Below are 18,472 nucleotides of genomic sequence, written 5' to 3' on the forward strand. Positions count from 1 at the left end.
TTGTAGAATGCAGAGTTTGAGCTTCATGCCAACCAAACTCAGCTTGATCACATGAACAACAAAGGGATGCAACTTTTGGAAGAACTCAAAAAGGTTCCCAATTTCAAGATTGATGGTCTTGAAAATGACCTGGATGATATAAACCTAAAATGGGAGAAGACCAACTCTGTAAGTATATTGGTTTTTCATATTATATTATGAGACCACAATTAAAAAGTAAATAACAAAATCAATTACAGTTGTGGTCATGTTTCTATACAATCCAGATTAGAATGGAAATAGGCTTTTTTATGCATAATTTCAGTGTTGATCAAAATGAAGCCAGGTGCTTTGTCAGGATTTCAAAATTCTGGCCTGTGTAAAAAAGCTGATTAAAAAAAAAACCCATTAAAAAACTCCTATTACATCTCAATATGTTTTCTATTTACCAGCTGGGTTTATATTTGATTAATTATCTTAATTAGTGTCTATAAATTCCATACATTTTCATAACTTTGGTGTTATGTAATAGAGCATTAGACAGTTATAATGAAAAATATTCTTGTTTTAAATAATGAAAAGATTAATAAATGTTATTTTCTGAACAAAAATGCAATTTCTTTTTAAAATTCTGTCTTGTAGGCGATTGATGACCACAAAGAAAACATGGAGGCTCAGCTGGTCTGCTGGGATCAGGTTCAGTCGGGAACAGACGAAGTTGCATCATGGGTAAACAACATGGTGTCCAAACTTGATGACAGCCTGAATAATTTTAATGATGCTGTCAGTGTGGAAGCAAGATTGATCAAATTTAAGGTGAGGATGTTTATACATGTACATGTAATTATAAAACACCTCTTATTAATAATATGTGTACAAAAATAATTTGACTTACGAAATGGTGTAGGGTTTTGATTTTGTTTAGTTTTTTTGCGTTTTGTCTGTAAAAATAGCAATATAAAAATATATATTTATACTTTTTTACAACTTTTATTCTTTGGTTACTATTCTACAACTTTATGGATTTCTTTAAAAAAAAAAAAAAAAAAAAAAAAAAAAAAATCCTAATTAATGCTTACAAGCATATTGTGCTGGTTTTATGATTCTTGAGTGGCAGTAATGAATTAGAATCAGTTAACATCTCTTTCGTTTTAATTGGCCTTTGTTGTAGCTTTAAAAAAAAAATGATATGACATATTTTGAGAAATACAATTTTAAATAAATTATACTTTATATTAACTTTCTGTCTGAAACAGGAAGAAGCACCATACTTTGCTGAAGTGCTCAAGGAAGTTAACCAGAAGGTGAAAGACTTACAGGAAATGAACAGTGGTCAGGTGAACCCGGAACTCCTGAAGACCCAGCAGAAGTTACAGGAGCAGTTTGACCGGGCGTCTGCCATGGCCGGTCAGCTGGACACGGTGATGTCGACATTCTCCAGTGAGCAGCAGGATCTTCAAGGCTCCATCTCTGAGGAGTCTGAATGGATGAACCACATCAAGGAACTGCTGGCCAAATGTGATGACCTCTCTGGGAATGATGAGGACCTTGTTGCAAGATACAAGGCTGCTAAGGTAGAACTTTGTTTTGTTGTTTGTTATAAAACTTTTCTATCATTGTTTCATCGGAGGGTCATTGAGCTATCAGTTAGTAGGCCATATCTATCTAATGCCACTAACCTGATGCAGTTAGAGATCAGTATTTCGAAGTTGGGACTTTGTATAAACTTGTAGATATTCGAGGACTGGCACTCAATGCTAAAGTTTCATATTCTAAAATCTGGAACATTATTTACATTATTTTTGGTCAGAAAATAAGTTACACTAAACAAATGATATGCACAAGTAACTTCTTCCACTCTGTAGTGGTGCAGACTTTAGGTTTATTTGTCCGATACATAAATACATTTGATTACAAATATAAAGTATTACATCGTCTAATATTTTGTGTTGTACAATAGGTATTTCTTCTCTACTTGTAATTTTGTACAATAGATACTTAATTACAAGAGAGAATATTTTTTTTCTCCTACTAATATGCTCTATTATTTCAGGAACTTCAAGAAGAGCTAGCTAAACATAAAGACAAAATTGCAGCCATTCAGTCTAAGACGCAGAATCTCCATGCCAAATACCCGTCTGCTGAAACCTCGAATCTGGCTAAAGATGCGAATGTGATGATGAAGAAGTTTGAGGCTCTGGCTGGCCGGGCTGACCGAATCGAGGACTCGCTCGTGGGGACACTGGAGCAGCACTGCCAGGAGGCTCAGCAGCAGCAGGCAAGATGGCTGAACCAGGCCAAGGAGAAGATCGCATGGTGCGGTGACATGGCTGGAGATCGGTACAGTGTGGAGGCCAAGCTGTCCACAATCAAAGTAAGTACTTTTCCTTTCTGTCTTTCTATCTTTAGTTCTGTGTTTTCTTTAATTACTTTCTACTCTTTTTGTTTTCTTTTTTTTTCTTTCTTTTTTTCTTTTGTTTGTTTATTTATTTTTTATTCTCACTTTCATTTTCTTTTGTCTTTTTGTTTTCTCCTTTTTTTCTTTTTTTCTTTCTTTCTTTCTTTCTTTCTTTCTTTCTTTTTCTTTCTTTCTTGTTTCTTTTTTCTCCTTTTTTTCTTTCTTTTGATTTTTTTTTATCTTTTTTTTTTATCCAGTTGAGGTTAAAGCATACTACCATGGGCACACACCTCATGATTATGTTAATGATTAATTAGAGATAACAATGTTAGTAGTGACCTCATGATATCTTCATTGAATGTTTTTTAGCATTAGAAAGCATGCACCTTCTATTTGACACTAAACACAAAGTAATGATCATGTCTTTCTTGTTTCAGGATTTAACTAGTGGTCTGGAGGAAGGTGAACAGAAGAAGGCTCTCGCAGCTGCTAGACTTGAAGCCATTAAGTCGGTGTTACCCAAATCAAAACAAGCTGAACTGGAAGCTCAGAAAAAGGCCATGGAGAAAGAATGGGATTCACTGGTTGGAAATATTGAACAAACTCAGTAAGCTTGGTGTTTGTATTTTAATAAGACATCATAAATACACACAGTAGTATTAAGTTTACTACTAAAGCTATCTTTAAAAATAAACAAATTTGAAAACAGACCTTAGTTTTAACAATGGTTTGATAAGTAGCGATATATGTTGCAATCAATGGCTTAAAAAAAAACCTGAGTTAGTTGGAGTTAAAAAAAAAAACCTATTTTTTATGTAACTGGTTTTCAGGTCAACTCTTGTTGCAAAGTGTGTTAAATAAATCAGTTACTATATATCCAGATATTTTTTATCAATATTGTAAACCAATTTGAACTAAACATATGTTAATTATTGAAGAAGTTATATAATTGTTTTCTTCTAAAATCACATTAATTGACATTTGTAAATGTCAGACAAATTAGATGCAGTATAAAGAGTTTATCTTAATTTATACTCTTATATTTTATAGATCTAAGTTGGAGAATTCCATAGAACAGTGGCAGGACTATGATGGCCAGTACGAAGGTTTGGCTCAGTGGCTGAAGGAAACAGAAGCCAAAATGAGAAGTGAATCATCACTTAGACCAGACCTAGCTGGCAAAATGGAACAGAGACAACTACTCAAGGTTGGACAACTCTAGATATGTTTTGTTTATTGTCTTCTCAACCAGATATATCTGTTGAGCAATGTATTTTTTCAATAATATTATTAAAGATTTGAATGTAGAATGTTTTTTTGTAATTTTGATTAAAATTCACTGGTTACCTTTTAATAAGCAACTGTCTGATCCATAAGAATGTTCTATAGACAGATGATGTCTCCTTCACACATAATACAAGATGATAAATATTATGCAACATTTGTGACACTGTTTGAATCAAATGAATAATAAAATAATTCTAGCAATCTTTGTATATTATTTTATTTGTTTACTGAGTGATGTTTTAATATTTTGTGTTCAGGAACTAGAAGAAGGTTGTCAAACACAGAGACAGGCATTTGAAGCCCTGCTGGACAATGCTCAGCAGATAGCACTGACGACTGGAGACAACCGAACAGCGTCATACGCCAGTCAGCTCCTTGGTAGATTCCAGACATTGGCTTCAGCACTGAAGGTAAAATATCATTCTAATTCAGTCTGCATATAACACAAAATGTGATTGTCTTAAACAAACAATAACATTTCACAAATTTAATGCTGTACCAGAATTGATCTCAACTGAGAGGCAGGAGGCACCATAATAATTTTATGCTTGGTGGGTCTGCTTGGAAACTCACTTTTTGTGAGAGTAAATCGGTGCTAAAGGTCAGCAAATGGTCAAATACAACATGGTTATCCTCAGATTTGATATACCTCAATGATGGTCATGGGATCTTTTGAGTTTTTACTTCTGCAATGTGTGTACTTTGTCCTTCATGTAGTCTGTGAATACCGTATTGTTCCTATTTGTAGCGCCCGGGTGCGATGCAAAACACAAAGGGGGCGCGCTAATTAGAGTATCGTATTTTCCCGTGTATTATGCGCACTTTTTTTCCAAAAAATACAGGTTAAAAATGGGGGTGCGCACTATACATAGCAATAAAAAAAATATCTTTTAAAAATGTCCAGCGATCACCCATGAAAAATCGCCGATCGGTAGTTTACGGTACTTTACAAGTTATTGACAGTGTTCATTACAACGAAACGCCAGAACCCTCTTAAAAATCGCTTTTCACTTGTGATGGTTGTAATAAATGCAAAATAAATCTACAAAAGTATCCATACCTCGCCAAAAAGTGCACAAAAATGACAAAACTGGACCGTAAATATTTTTAATTTCCATGAGATTTAATTCGGCCATTTCCGGCAAACCGGAAATATACCACACTATTATAAATTTTGAAATCTCGCACATTCACGTTAGCCACGAGAACGAAATGTAATATGTTGTAGTTTTGTTTTCATATATTTATTAGTCATTTACAGTGTATGGGGTATATAACTTTGTTTTGATTTATGCACGTGTACTAGCGTTTGTTTAATGTGACATGTAGGTCTATGTACTCAAGTACCTAACTTAAGTTTTGTTTCTTGGTTTCTTGAATATACCGCTTCTTTCGCTTTTCGTTAATTTTGGTGACGGGGAAAGCGGTACATCTTGCATTCACTGTCGATTTTGTGGTTTAAAAAAACGGTGCGCATTATATTGTGGTTCATGTTTTTTTTCTTGGAATAAACGTTCAAAGTGGGGGGTGCGCATTATACACTGGTGTGCATAATACATGGGAAAATACGGTACTAGAACATGTATCGTAATATGTGTGAAAAATCCTCGTATCAAACTGTCAATGCGTCTGGCTCGCTGAGACATCAGAAGCTTTGCCACCGAGTCACTCCACCAGTGACGTTTTCTTGTTGAAAGTTAAATTGTTGACATTTGACTCCAGTTTGCAGTTTGCAGTTTAGTTAAAGTTATTATTTACCCGTTTTTTAAACGGTGTTACGGTGTCGGTGTAAATACCTACCGGTATGTTTGTACTTCCGGTTTTGAACAGCGTTAACGGAGTGTCGTGTGTTCATTCTGCGTGGAGATAATAGCGACATACATTTGATAAACGACATGTGTGACATACTGTTCGCCCATACTAGTGTCGTAGTGCTTCACCTGCTTAGATTTTATTTGTTTACCGATTATAATCATTGCAAGTCGGCAGTCAGGTAAGCCAGTTTTACTATTTTACGGGTACCGTTTCATGATACATTTCTTTTGATCATAGGGGACGCTTATTTAGAGGGGGCGCTACAAATAGGAACAATACGGTATGTCTAAACAGTGATGGTATTAGAGGATCACATGTTTTCATGTTGATTTTGTTTCTCTCAGGAACAAGAAGAGCGATGTGAGCAGAACATTGATGACCATGAAAACTTCACAGCCAAGTTTAATACCAGTTCCGACTGGCTGAAAGCAGCACAGAAGAAGCTGGAGGAGTGCAGTGACAATTTCAGTGATGAGGAGTCTCTTGATGCCAGACTCGCTGTCATACAGGTTTGTATTTACATCGACCTCTTTAGTCCGATTTATCACTGTAGGGTGTGGGATTTAGCTCAGTCGCTACAGCACTTGCCTCAGATGCTTGGGTTGTAGGATCGAACCCCTTCTGTGGACCCATTCTCTGATTAGGTTATTTCCTGTCCCGACCAGTGCTCCATGACTAGTATATCAAAGGCCATGGTATGTGCTGTCTTGTCTGTGGGGAAAATGCATATAAAAGGTCCCTTGTAATTAATGAAAAAAAAAGACTAAGTATCAGAAATGACCAAATGTTTCACATCCAGTTGATTACTAAATCAGTGTGCTATAGAGGTGTCATTAAACAAAACAAACTTTATTCACTGCAGTTTATAACGGAAAGCCATCATCGGGGTTCAAGATGGAGCCTAAATATTAGTAGTAATTTGGTAAATTTCGTCAAGAAATCAGTAGCCAAATTTATGTTTAAGTTGGTAAAAAAAAATGTTACAGATTAACACTCTAAAATATTGTTTATTTGATTCTCAAATGGGGTTCACATTTGGTGACTAGGTGAATGACAGCTAAAACCCTGTGTCATGTCCAATATTTAAGTATAATTCACAAATCTAGCAATGAGTTAAATTGTCATCTCGTTGAACAATTTAAAGAATGTTATATTATTGCATGACAAAAAAGGACAACATTACTGATAATATGTAGGATAACAGTTGGGTAGGATGTAAATATTTATATTCTTAATTACAAAATTCAAACAGTTCAATAACAATTATAACACCTTACGTTTCTGTGAAAAGTATTGTTTGTTCATAATTATATGATAATAAATTTTAAAAATATTCAAAACAAAAATTCCAACATTAGAAAATAAATATATAAATGACATATGCGTACAAAACTTACCAATATCAGTACTAGCTGTGTAAGTACACAAATATATTGCAAAATCTCAGAAACAGATAACCACACATTACATTATTACAATACAAATAAGTCCATATATTTTGCTTTTTAAGTGTCATTAGTGCTTTTAGAAAGGATACTTCCAACATAAGACAATACTCACTTGTAATTAAAAATTAAAGTTACAATAAAATAAATTAGGGATATGAGCAGTAAATTTTAATATCAGAAAGTTAAACGAAAAACTGTTGTTTATAATTACATTTCATCTTTTTAGGATCTGCTTGCAAATAAGGACCTGGGTCTTGCTCAGTTTAACGCTGCTCTTGAAAGTGGAGAAAAACTCTTTCCTAACACATCAAACGAAGGTCGTGAGAACATCCGACGAGACTTGCGGGCTCTCCGCAACATGTGGGAGAACTTCCAGGACACACTGAACGAGACGCAACGTCAGCTGGAGTCAAGTCGCATGCAGTGGTCATCATTTGATGAAAACTTCGATCAGCTCGCCAAGTGGTTGGATGACATGGAAACCCAAATGAACACGGAACCGGAGAAGAAGAACACACTGCAGGAGAAGAAAGGAGTGCTTCAACATTATAAGGTAAAGAGAAATTTAAAATATTTAATAATGTAAAAATATTTGTTTAATATAGTAGAAGTCAGGAGTACTGGAACATTATAAAGTAAACAAGCATTTGAAATATTTAATAAAATAAATAATATGCAGCTGGAGAAGTTGAGAGTACTTGAACATTATAAAGTAAACTGAATTTTTAAATATTTAATAAAATACATAATCTGTTTATTTTGCTACAAGAGAACCTCATGACATTCTGTTTAGTATACTATAAAAAGGATATCAAATATCACTTCAGTATGGTGCAAGGAAAGTAAACAGTCTCTAACTATCTAAGTTAACATTTCAAGAAATTAGAAGTTTTAATTTCATACATGATCAGTAAAAGTAGTTTATAATGATTTAGTCTGCTCTCTTTATTTTACTACAAGTATATAAAATAGTAGACATCAGTCAGTGTGTTGCAAAGAAATTATATGTTAATATTTTATGTCACAAGTAAGAAGTTTAAATTTTGTACATGACCCAAAAATGTGATTCATAGTGTTTTAGGCTGCTATAAGTAAAGAAAAGTGTGATTAAAAAAAAAAACGTATATGAACATTATAAAATACTGAGAGTTGAATGTAACACCTTACTAAGAGGGGTCGAGACGTAGGCTAGTGGTAAAGTGCTCGCATAATGTGCGGTTGGTCTAGGATCAGTCCCCATTGGTGGGCCCATTGAACTATTTCTAGTTTCAGCCAGTGCACCATGACTGGTATATCAACGGCCATGGTATGTACTATTCTGCCTGGGATGGTGCACATTAAAGATCTTTTGCTATTAATGAAAAAATGTAGAGGGTTTCATCTCTTAAGACTATGTCAGAAGTACCAAATCTTTGACATCCAATGGCCGATGATTATTGCTGTTGTGACGTGTAATACACTTCACTATGCTGACTTGTTATTTGTAGACTCGAAGTCAGGACATCACGTCCCACCAGAGGATGATTGACAACATCAATGACAAGGGTCAGGCTCTGTCATCAAGTCAGATCCGTGCCAAACTAAAACAGCTCAACAACAAGTACAGCACACTGCGGGCCACCGCACAGGTAAGTCATGTAGATTGTAGTTGTATGTCCTTGGGGCTTTTGGAACCATCCAGTCTGAACTCTGTTATATTTAGTCTCAAATCTAAACATTGAGTCTTCTAGCTGTTGCTTTTGGACCTTTTTCAAAGCTTCTAAACGATTCTTAGTAACATTTATGTTTTTAATGTATTAGCTATATTAGAAAAAACCTATTTCAAGGGATGATTAAAAAGAAAAACAAATACTTTTCAAACAGTTATAATGACTTTGTACTTTTAAATATGATTTTGTTTATTGCTTTACATGTTTTTTCAAGTGGTATGTTGCACATATCTTTCCTGTGTGTTTCAAACGTAATAAACAGTGCTACCTTTGTTAACACGTTTTTTTGTGGATGTAACAAATGCTTTTATCATCTGATCAATCATCTGATTTATATATATATATTTTTTAATATGATCTGTGTTCCCAGAGCCGCGTGGAGCAGGCCGAGGAGTATGTGGACCAGCACCAGCTGTACCAGGACCAGTACCAGCAGTGTTGGGACTGGATGTCCGCCACCAACGACAAACTGGCCATCTGTGCGGAGGTCACCAGTGACAAGCAGGCCCTGCAGAACAGGATGGACAGAGTACAGGTATACTCACAAACAGAATTACAAAGAGAATACTCAGAAGAGTAGAATCAGAAATAGAATACTCAGAATTACCTTGTATAATACAATGTACAAAACTATTTTTCATTCTGCATATTGCTCTGTAATTATCTACATTTTTAAGGTGCACTTTGTAAGATTTTTTAAAAGCATATATTAAACTCATTTATTTCTATTGATATTTTTGTTATTAATTAGCAATTAAATGTGTATGCTGTACCACTATTGGATTTACAAAATCTTATTAATGTATACAGCAAGTATTTGGTAAATTAGAATGTTTTAAGCAATGCTTATTGTGTGCAAATAGGGCCTAATAATCAAAGTTGAATACATTTTTTTTTTGCATATAAGTAGTAACAATGCATTTTCTTTTCTTTTCATGAGTATTCTTTTAGTCCACACACACTATGATATTATTGTTTAAAAAACTAAAACCTTATACATTATGTTTTGTTATCAGGATATCCAAGCTGCTATGTCTGAAGGTGAACAGAAGCTGACCAGTGTCCGGCGTCAGGGTGAGAAGGTGATTCCCCAGACAGCGGCTCACGGACAGCACACCATTCAGCAGGAGTTGGACATTCTGAAACAGGACTGGGAGAGGCTGGGCTCGAGCATCACAGACATTGAACAGAGTCTTGGTCAAGCCCAGCAGGCTCTGGTCTCATACGACAGCTCTTGTGAAACACTCGGCCATTGGCTGCGTGAAACTGAGGCTGAGGTGAAGGACCAAGAGCTGAAGTCGTCTCTTGATGATAAGATTAACCAAGTGGAACATCTCAAGGTAACAGTCTACCATCGTGTCATGAACTCGACTCTAAATTAAACAGTCAGAAATAGTTAATGTAGATGATTTATTCATTAATTAAGAGCTCTTACCCAAGTTATAACTTTTATTAGGTATTATGAATTGTTTTTAGCTACAGCAACATTTTTGGCATTAAATTAAATATTACTTGAAACTTATTTATTATTATAAAATATGATTATTTTTTTGCCTTGAAAAGAGGAAATAAAGGTTTTACTTGTTTGGCAATATGAACTTCTGCATTTAGCTTCACATTACGTTTTCACATTTAGCTTCCATTTCTCATAAACTAATTCTGTGAATTATTGTTCTTGCAGCGTATACAACAACAGATTCTCGACAACCAAGCCAATTTGATGAGCTGCAGTCAATGGCTTCCCAAGTACAGGGTACTGACCCACGACAACTCAACTACAGCACGCAACTTGCAACCAAATACGAGGGACTTAAAACCAGAATTAAGGTCTGTATACACTGAAAGAAAAATACTTCACATACATTTTGACAAAGGTGCTTAACCTAGGTATATCTTTAAGAACTTTAGTATGAGGTTGTAATTCATGTTCCTTTGCACATTCTTGAGTGGACTATAGGTTTTGTTTCTTTTTGTCTGTCTGTCTGACATATATATGTAACAGAAAAATCAACCTCCACTGAGGGGATTCGAACTACAGACTCTCGGTACGAGAGTCCAGTGCTCTACCAACTGAGCTAATAGGGAAATTCCCACTAGCTACTGCCAGTAGGAGCACTTTATACCAACACTACTACATATAGTTACAAGTATATCAAATGCCATGGTATATGCTATCCTGTCTGAATGGAGCATATAAAATATCCCTTGCTACTAATGGAAAAATGTAGCTGGTTTCCTCTCTAAGACTTGTATGTCAAAACTACCATATATGTTTGACATTCAATAGCTGATGATTAAAGGGACACACCCTAGTTACGGCTATTTGTTAACCATTACGGCATTGTTTTTCGCTATTAAACCCCATTTTTCACAAATAAAATTGTACTTTACTTACATTTTATTATTTAGAATACACATTTCCATTCATCTGAAGTGCTTTTTGGTAATCTTGATGTTTGTAAAACCACGAAATGCATTTTTTGCATTTTTTCACAAGACGTTCTGTCGAGAAAAAAACGTTAAGCAAACGAGTTCCAATCTATTTTTAGAGGAGATATTTCCATTTCAATGTCACAGACGTTGGTATATCACGTGACCGTTATCATTTTGGTTCGGTTTGTTTTCTCGTGCACAGTTCGCGCAATCAACATCCGATTTGTTGTTCGTTTGTGAGATTTTTCTTCACAGTTCGTGAACGTTTTCAGTAACAATAAAGTTCAGACAAGTAAGTGTCTCAATACAAAACGTTACAAACCCTTAAAACCAATAAGTTTGCTAAATCTTACGATATCTGGAGAGGAGATACAACCAGGACAGAACAGTTGGAACATGTCCAGGAGAGGTGAAACGAACGCACTCCAAGTCTGTGAAATTTGTCGTGACGTAGGCATTGTTGTGCTTCGAGCGACATCTACCGGTGACATCAGAATACTAAACTTTCAAAATTATTTCAAGCAATTGGGACATGGGGATTCCCATGGTATTTATCGATATAAAACCTGCTTTTTCACTCCATTTGATAAAAACGTGATCTAAGTGTGTTACAGGTTTGTAGATTAACCAAATTATAATTTATTTTCGCTGGATGGAACTAGGGTGTGCGGCTTTAATAAATCAATGTGCCCTAATGGTGTTTAATGACACCATTAGAGCACATTGATTTATATCATTGTGCTCTAATGGTGTCATTAAATAAAAGAAAGTGTTTCAAGATGAAACACTGGCAAGATGAGAAACATTCTCCTGTCACTGGAAAAATTAAATGTAAATATTTCCCCTTCCACTTTGGTTTCCAGGATGCCATTTGTAAATGTCAAGACATGGCTGACGAGCACCAGGGTTACCAGACCAACTACTCCCAGGCCATGGACTGGGTATCCACTCTGAGGAAGAGACTTCAGGTGTGTGCTGACCTGGTCGGGGACAGGCAGGACGTGGAAGACAGACTCGCCAAGCTGCAGGAGCTGGCGGCGGAGAAAGATGATGGCCGACACAGCATTATGCAGACCATCGACATGGGAGAGAAACTCTACCCCAGCACCGCATCCGAGGGCAGGGACGCAATCAGGCAGGATCTTAGGTTAGTGTGCTAGGATTTACTTACAGAACAACAGAGAAAAAATGGAAATAGCTTACAGAATGTAGCAGTGAAAAACAGTCTCGATGGTGTGGTGATTACACTTTCAGCAATCAGGATGGTTGATACAGAATTCACATTCCATACCAGCACATGCCTGAACCTTAATTGGATACAGGCATGTTAAAACAGTTACCTAACCATACCATCTCCCACCTAGAGTGAGGTTTAATGGCTTTATGGGGAAGTGTAATGCCTATGCACTGATATCTCTCTCACTAACAACTAACCATTAATAACCACTGTTTTGGACAGACAGCCCAGATAGCTGAGAAATATGTCCAAGATAGTTGCTTAAACCTCCTTTGGTTAGAAGCATAAAAATCAAGTTAAAATAAATAAGTGAGAGCCTTGTTGGTTTAAACAAAAGCCCATCCAAAGTTCTAGGGGCTTTGGCCTTGCTCTCAAAACATGAAAACCAAAATAATGAGAGAAAGATTTTTCATTTTAAGAGTATCATAATCTTGAACTTCTCACATACAGTCATGTAACACTAATGAAATAAAGATCTTTCATTTTAAGAGTATCATAATATTGAAGGTATTACACATAACAATAATGAGATAAAGTGGTTTCACTTTAAGAGGATAATCTTGAAGTTATCACATTATTATTTGTTTTGGTTTTACAGAAACCTGCGTGAACAGTGGGAGTCTCTGTGTGACGAGGTGGCCTTGACCCAGAGGAAACTCGAGTCCACCATGATGGAGTGGGCGGCCTACGATGAGAACTTTGAGCAGTTCCAGAAGTGGCTCCTCGATGTGGAGGTCAAACTGAAGGAAGACGCAGAACTCAAGACAACACTGCCAGACAAGAAAGCCCAGCTACAGAATCATAAGGTAGGCCTACTCTTTGTAGTAAAAGTTAGATTACATTTAAAACACTTTAAATAAAGGAGTGAGATGTTTGTCCATTGGATCTAGGCTGTATGTCCATAAATATTTCAGTGTTCATTTTTTTTTTTTTACAATTACCGACATAATTTATTACAACAAAGTTTCATGGAGTTAGGGCAGTGTTCTGCATGAGATTGACATCTTTGTGCTTCGGTGGCGTTGTGGTAGGCTGGTAGGTACTGGGTTCGAATCCCAGTCGAGGCATGGGATTTTAAATCCAGATACCGACTCCAAAAACAGAGTGAGTGCTCCACAAGGCTCAATGGATAGGTGTAAACCACTTGCACCAACCGGTGATCCATAACTGGTTCAACAAAGGCCATGGTTTGTGCTATCCTGCCTGTGGGAAGCGCAAATAAAAGATCCCTTGCTGCTAATCGGAAGAGTAGCTCATGTAGCGACAGCGGGTTTCCTCTCAAAATCTGTGTGGTCATTAACCATATGTCTGACGCCATATAACCATAAATAAAATGTGTTGAGTGCATCGTTAAATAAAACATTTCTTTCTTTCTTTCTATGTGCTCATTTGCTTTCAGTAATCATGGATGTTAGCTATAATTGGTGAGTTGCACGCCCTAATTCTCTCCAATCGTTGCAAATTTTAATTCATTATTATAATATATGCAAATATGGGACAATATTTTTAAAGACATTTCTGGGGATTTAATGCAAATGATCAACTTAAAGAGTTACTTTTAACTCTAACTTTAGAATATCATTAACACATATGGTTGTTTTCTTTAGGTTCTCCATCAAGACATTTTATCTCGACAACACATCATTCAAAGCTTGTCGGAGAAAGCACAGAACTTAACCCAGTCATCTCCAGCAGCAAAAGTGCAGAAATTTGTCAATGAACTCAATAATAAATACGAGAAATTGTGCAAGTCCTCAAAGAAAATCCTTGGGAAGTTTGAGACGGCGGTCAAGGACCACCAACAGTACCAGGATGCTTGTCATGACTTCCAAGACTGGCTGAATCTGTCCCGAGAGAAACTAGAGTCGTGTACCGACAGATCGGGCGATAAACTTTCACTCCAGAGCAAGAAGGAAAGATTAAAGGTATGGCAAACTCATTGTACCATCTTTGTCTCCTAGGCCCCGTTTTACGAAATGATCTTAGCGTCCTTATGCACTTAACGGTGATCTTAGTGCTAAGATCGCTTTGTTAAAGGACCCCAGTATCATAGTTTCTAAAAAAATTATATTTGTATTATTTTGCTCAATATTTACTTACCGGGGGGTAATGGGGGGAAGGATTTAACTCAGTTGGTAGAGTGCTCTCCTGAGGTACTTGGGTCCGAGGATCAAACCCCTTTGGTGGACCCATTCTCTGACTGGGTTTCGTGCCTCATGACTGCCGGGCCAAAAGCCATGGTATGTGCTGTCCTGACTAGAACAATCCATGGCAAAATGTGGCAGGTTTCCTCAGAAGACCATCAGAATTACAAAAAACAACATTTCACATACATTAGCCAATGATTAATTAATCAGTGTGCTCTAGTGGTGTCATTAAACAAAACAAACTTTTTAACATTTTGTTTCTTTTTAAAAATTAGTGTTTTGGCAGTACATTTACATCTAAACATATTCAATGCACTAATCATGACTGATGTCCATGTTTTGTAGGATTTCACCAACAGTATTTCTGTTGGAGAAACCAAACTGTCGAACACCAAAGAGCTGTGTAACAAGACATTTAAGAACACGTCTCCGTCAGGTTGCGACATCCTGCGCCGTGAACTCGAGCACCTGCAGCGAGAGTGGGATGATTACCGCGGGCTGATGAGTCAGGCGGAGATGTCACTCGACCAGGCCATGGTGCAGTGGGCCGAGTTCGAAACCAAGTTCGACACGTGTGCCGACTGGCTGAAGGAAATGGAGCAGCAGGTTAAGAGTTACGAACTCAAGTCCACTCTTAAGGAGAAAGAGACGCAAGTGGATAAGTTTAAGGTGAATTATGCAGGTTTTTAATCTTTGTGTAAAGTGAAATTAGATGTTGTATTAATTATGAATATTTCTTGATAAGATTTTTTTTGTTTAGTGTAATAACATTTATATACATATAATTACAAACGTTTTGCTGTTATATGGTTTACGCTATTCTGATTGGACGATGTCACTAAAAACTTTAATGTTATTCTCTGGTAAACCTCAGAAAATGATGTAATTACATCAAATGTGATGTTATTTATGTAAAACAGTGTATGGAAAGCACATTAAAAACTGACTTATTTGTATTTTTAACTAAAAGAATTGTGTTGTTTGTAATTACAAGAATTGTTTGTAATTTTTAATGAATTGATCTGTATATAAAAGTCACAAATTTAGCATAAAATCATGTAGCATAACAAATAATTTTATACTATTTGTAGCCGTTATATATATGAATTCACAAAAAATAACAAACAATTCTTATGTATTTTTAATTAACATATTACTTGACAGGAGCTGGTACAAAAGTTATACTTTTGAAAAAGGAAGCCATTTGTTTCTCTCCATATTGTGACATTTTTAAAATACCGGTACTTTTCTGACATAAATTAATGGCAGTGTGTAACTTTAAAGTTAACGTCACATAATTTTAATCTTATTTATTAATACCTGCTCTTAACAGATACCACATAATCATTTAGGTTGAGTTACAAAATCTTTGTGTTACTTTCCCTGAAACAATATCTGTGATAGACATTTGAATTTATTTTGTTATGTAGAAACAACGAGAAGAAATCCTGTCCCATCAACCTGAGATTGACCGTTTTATGGACGATGCTCAGAATTTGATGCACACGAGTTCTGATGTGCGTCTCAGCACCCAGGTGTCTCAGCTGACAAACCGATACCAGGCGCTTCTATCTCTCGTTAAGGTAATTTCATAATCAGTCAATACTTTTGATCAATATTTATGAGCCTTTTGTGCCTCTGTTGAATTTCATTGAAAAACAAGGCATTTAATTTTAACATACTAATTATAGTATATTTCTTCCTGTTATTATGAAAATGACATTTGATATTTTTTTTATTATAAGAGAATCTTTCAAAGCTAGAAGCTAATGTTAGCTTTTTGTTGAAAAACTCATGTTGTGAGTGTGAACACCAGAAAGCTAAATAAAAAATTCCTGTTTTCTTAAAATCTGACTTCATTTATCTATGAGTGCGTCATTAAATAAAACATGTCCTTCCTTCATTTATCTTCTTTTTTTCTTTTTTTTATACCAGTTTCTTAGCAAATAATTATATTATTATTGACTAAATTACAAAATGTTATAATTTGTTTTGACTGCAGGACTTAATAAACAAGTGGGAGAAGTACGTACATGAACACAATACCTATGACAATCGTTTGAGCGAATTCAACCAGTGGCTGCACCTAGCGAACCAGCGTCTGGAAACCTGCCAACAACCGGTGGGCGACCAGGAGTCTGTGGAGGAAAAACGAGCTCTCATCCAAATCTTGTTCTCTGAGAAAGAACACGGTTTACAGAAACTCAACTTGACAATCGAGGCTGGCGAGAAGCTCTATCCCGACACCGCAGCTCTGGGGCGGGAGAAAGTGCGCCAGGACATCCGATCTTGCAAGGAGAGCTGGGAACGTCTGTTCACTGGGTTGAACGATGCACAGAGAAAGGTTGATGCGTTCCTCCTGCAGTGGTCGTCGTATGCCGATGGACAGGATCAGCTGATGCGATGGCTTGGTGAGACAGAAGCAGCATTAAGGTCAGATGTTGAGGTGAAGAACACGCTGCAAGAAAAACGACTTCAGCTGCAGACACACAGGGTAAGGAAAGAAAGAGATGATTGGCTATGTTCAGGTATTTGCTACCAGGTTTCAGAATTGAGATATATTTGATTGAAAACCTACCAGCATAATATTAGGGCAATTGTTAATGATAGTCAAGTACAGTACCTTGTTAATTGCCTTCTATTGAAATGTATGTGGTTAGAAACTATCTGCCAAATAAAAGTCAGATGCATAGAATGTTATAAATATAATTCTGCAAATTATCTTGTCCATTTAATAATTTTTTTTATTCAGAATTGCTCATGAAAGTCACTATATGTAATAAAATGAATATACATGAATTAATACAATAACTAATCAAATATATTATTATAATTAATATTAGTATTATAATAAATTAATATTTATTGAATGTAGAAAATGTCTTTTATTTTCTATTGTGATGTATATAAAAAAAACATGTTCTAATAAACTGTATGAGATTCTCTTTAAAAATGTGTTTATCTTTGACAGTCTCTGCTACAAGACATCCACTCTCACCAGCGCTTGATCGACTCGGTGGTTGAGAAGGCCCAGGGTGTTCTACAAACCACTGCCAATGCCGACGTCGCGTCCTTCATAACCAGTGTCAACTCGAGATACGAAAAACTCACCATGGATGCCAAAGTAAGATCTTTATTACGAGACAAGGTTTTGTGGAAGTTTTGTTTCTGTGCTGATGAAGAGATTAAAACAAATCGTGAAATTCAACAGCTGAACTTAAATAAATGAAATAATTATCACCATTGTGTCAAATTAATTTACCAAAAATATTACAAATTGAGCATTTTCAGTAATAAATAAGCCATAATTGCCATTGATACAGTTGTTGTTGTTATTAAAAGAAAGTATTAAAATAGAATGTGGTGTAAATATTTTGTATTTATTTGAGTCGTTTTTGAACAAGGTTTGTTTGTTTGGTCTATAATGTCTACTGAAATAGGAAAATTAAAGAATGTGATTTTTCAACATAAAACAGTTTTTACAAAGTATAATATTTAAATTTAATCTGAAATGTTTATAAAAGATCTTTGGCAGCTTCAGCATTTTCAGCTTTATGAAGAAGATCAATTCATCATTTATATATTTTAAATTTGTTTTTATATATTTTAAATTAAATTGATTTTTATATATTTAAAATTGATTTTTATATATTTTAAATTGAATTGATTTTTATATATTTTAAATTGATTTTTTATATTTTTTAAATACTTTAAATTGATTTTTATATATTTTAAATAGATTTTTGTATGTTTTAAATTTTGAACAAGGTTTGTTTGTTTGGTCTATAATGTCTACTGAAATAGGAAAATTAAAGAATGTGATTTTTCAACATAAAACAGTTTTTACAAAGTATAATATTTAAATTTAATCTGAAATGTTTATAAAAGATCTTTGGCAGCTTCAGCATTTTCAGCTTTATGAAGAAGATCAATTCATCATTTATATATTTTAAATTTGTTTTTATATATTTTAAATGAAATAGATTTTTATATATTTTTATATATTTTAAATTTAGTTT

The 18,472-nt window shown here is 35.3% G+C and overlaps 2 protein-coding genes across 8 annotated transcripts in view; both read left to right on the forward strand.

Annotated features, from left to right (window-relative positions):
- LOC121370084 (nesprin-1-like) overlaps positions 1–10,018 on the forward strand; it is a 31,090-nt gene extending 21,072 nt beyond the window's left edge. Inside the window, exons 17-28 of the mRNA XM_041495185.1 lie at positions 7–168; positions 622–795; positions 1,236–1,553; positions 2,033–2,511; positions 2,826–2,984; positions 3,428–3,584; positions 3,922–4,074; positions 5,824–5,988; positions 7,154–7,480; positions 8,415–8,555; positions 9,007–9,171; positions 9,653–10,018. Coding sequence (XP_041351119.1) covers positions 7–168; positions 622–795; positions 1,236–1,553; positions 2,033–2,511; positions 2,826–2,984; positions 3,428–3,584; positions 3,922–4,074; positions 5,824–5,988; positions 7,154–7,480; positions 8,415–8,555; positions 9,007–9,171; positions 9,653–10,018 — 2,766 coding nt within the window. The remainder of the gene's footprint in view (positions 1–6; positions 169–621; positions 796–1,235; positions 1,554–2,032; positions 2,512–2,825; positions 2,985–3,427; positions 3,585–3,921; positions 4,075–5,823; positions 5,989–7,153; positions 7,481–8,414; positions 8,556–9,006; positions 9,172–9,652) is intronic.
- Positions 9,842–18,472, forward strand: part of LOC121371466 (nesprin-1-like) — a 191,958-nt gene continuing 183,327 nt past the window's right edge. For all 7 annotated transcript variants that reach the window (XM_041497379.1, XM_041497381.1, XM_041497385.1 and 4 more), the window contains exons 1-9: positions 9,842–9,976; positions 10,318–10,463; positions 11,933–12,216; positions 12,905–13,112; positions 13,914–14,231; positions 14,799–15,122; positions 15,884–16,036; positions 16,456–16,947; positions 17,425–17,577. In XM_041497379.1, the coding sequence (XP_041353313.1) occupies positions 10,371–10,463; positions 11,933–12,216; positions 12,905–13,112; positions 13,914–14,231; positions 14,799–15,122; positions 15,884–16,036; positions 16,456–16,947; positions 17,425–17,577 (2,025 nt within the window). In that variant the 5' untranslated portion in view covers positions 9,842–9,976; positions 10,318–10,370. The remainder of the gene's footprint in view (positions 9,977–10,317; positions 10,464–11,932; positions 12,217–12,904; positions 13,113–13,913; positions 14,232–14,798; positions 15,123–15,883; positions 16,037–16,455; positions 16,948–17,424; positions 17,578–18,472) is intronic.

The sequence above is a fragment of the Gigantopelta aegis genome, chromosome 4, assembly GCF_016097555.1.
Source record: "Gigantopelta aegis isolate Gae_Host chromosome 4, Gae_host_genome, whole genome shotgun sequence".
In the NCBI taxonomy this organism is placed as follows: Eukaryota; Metazoa; Mollusca; class Gastropoda; order Neomphalida; family Peltospiridae; genus Gigantopelta; species Gigantopelta aegis.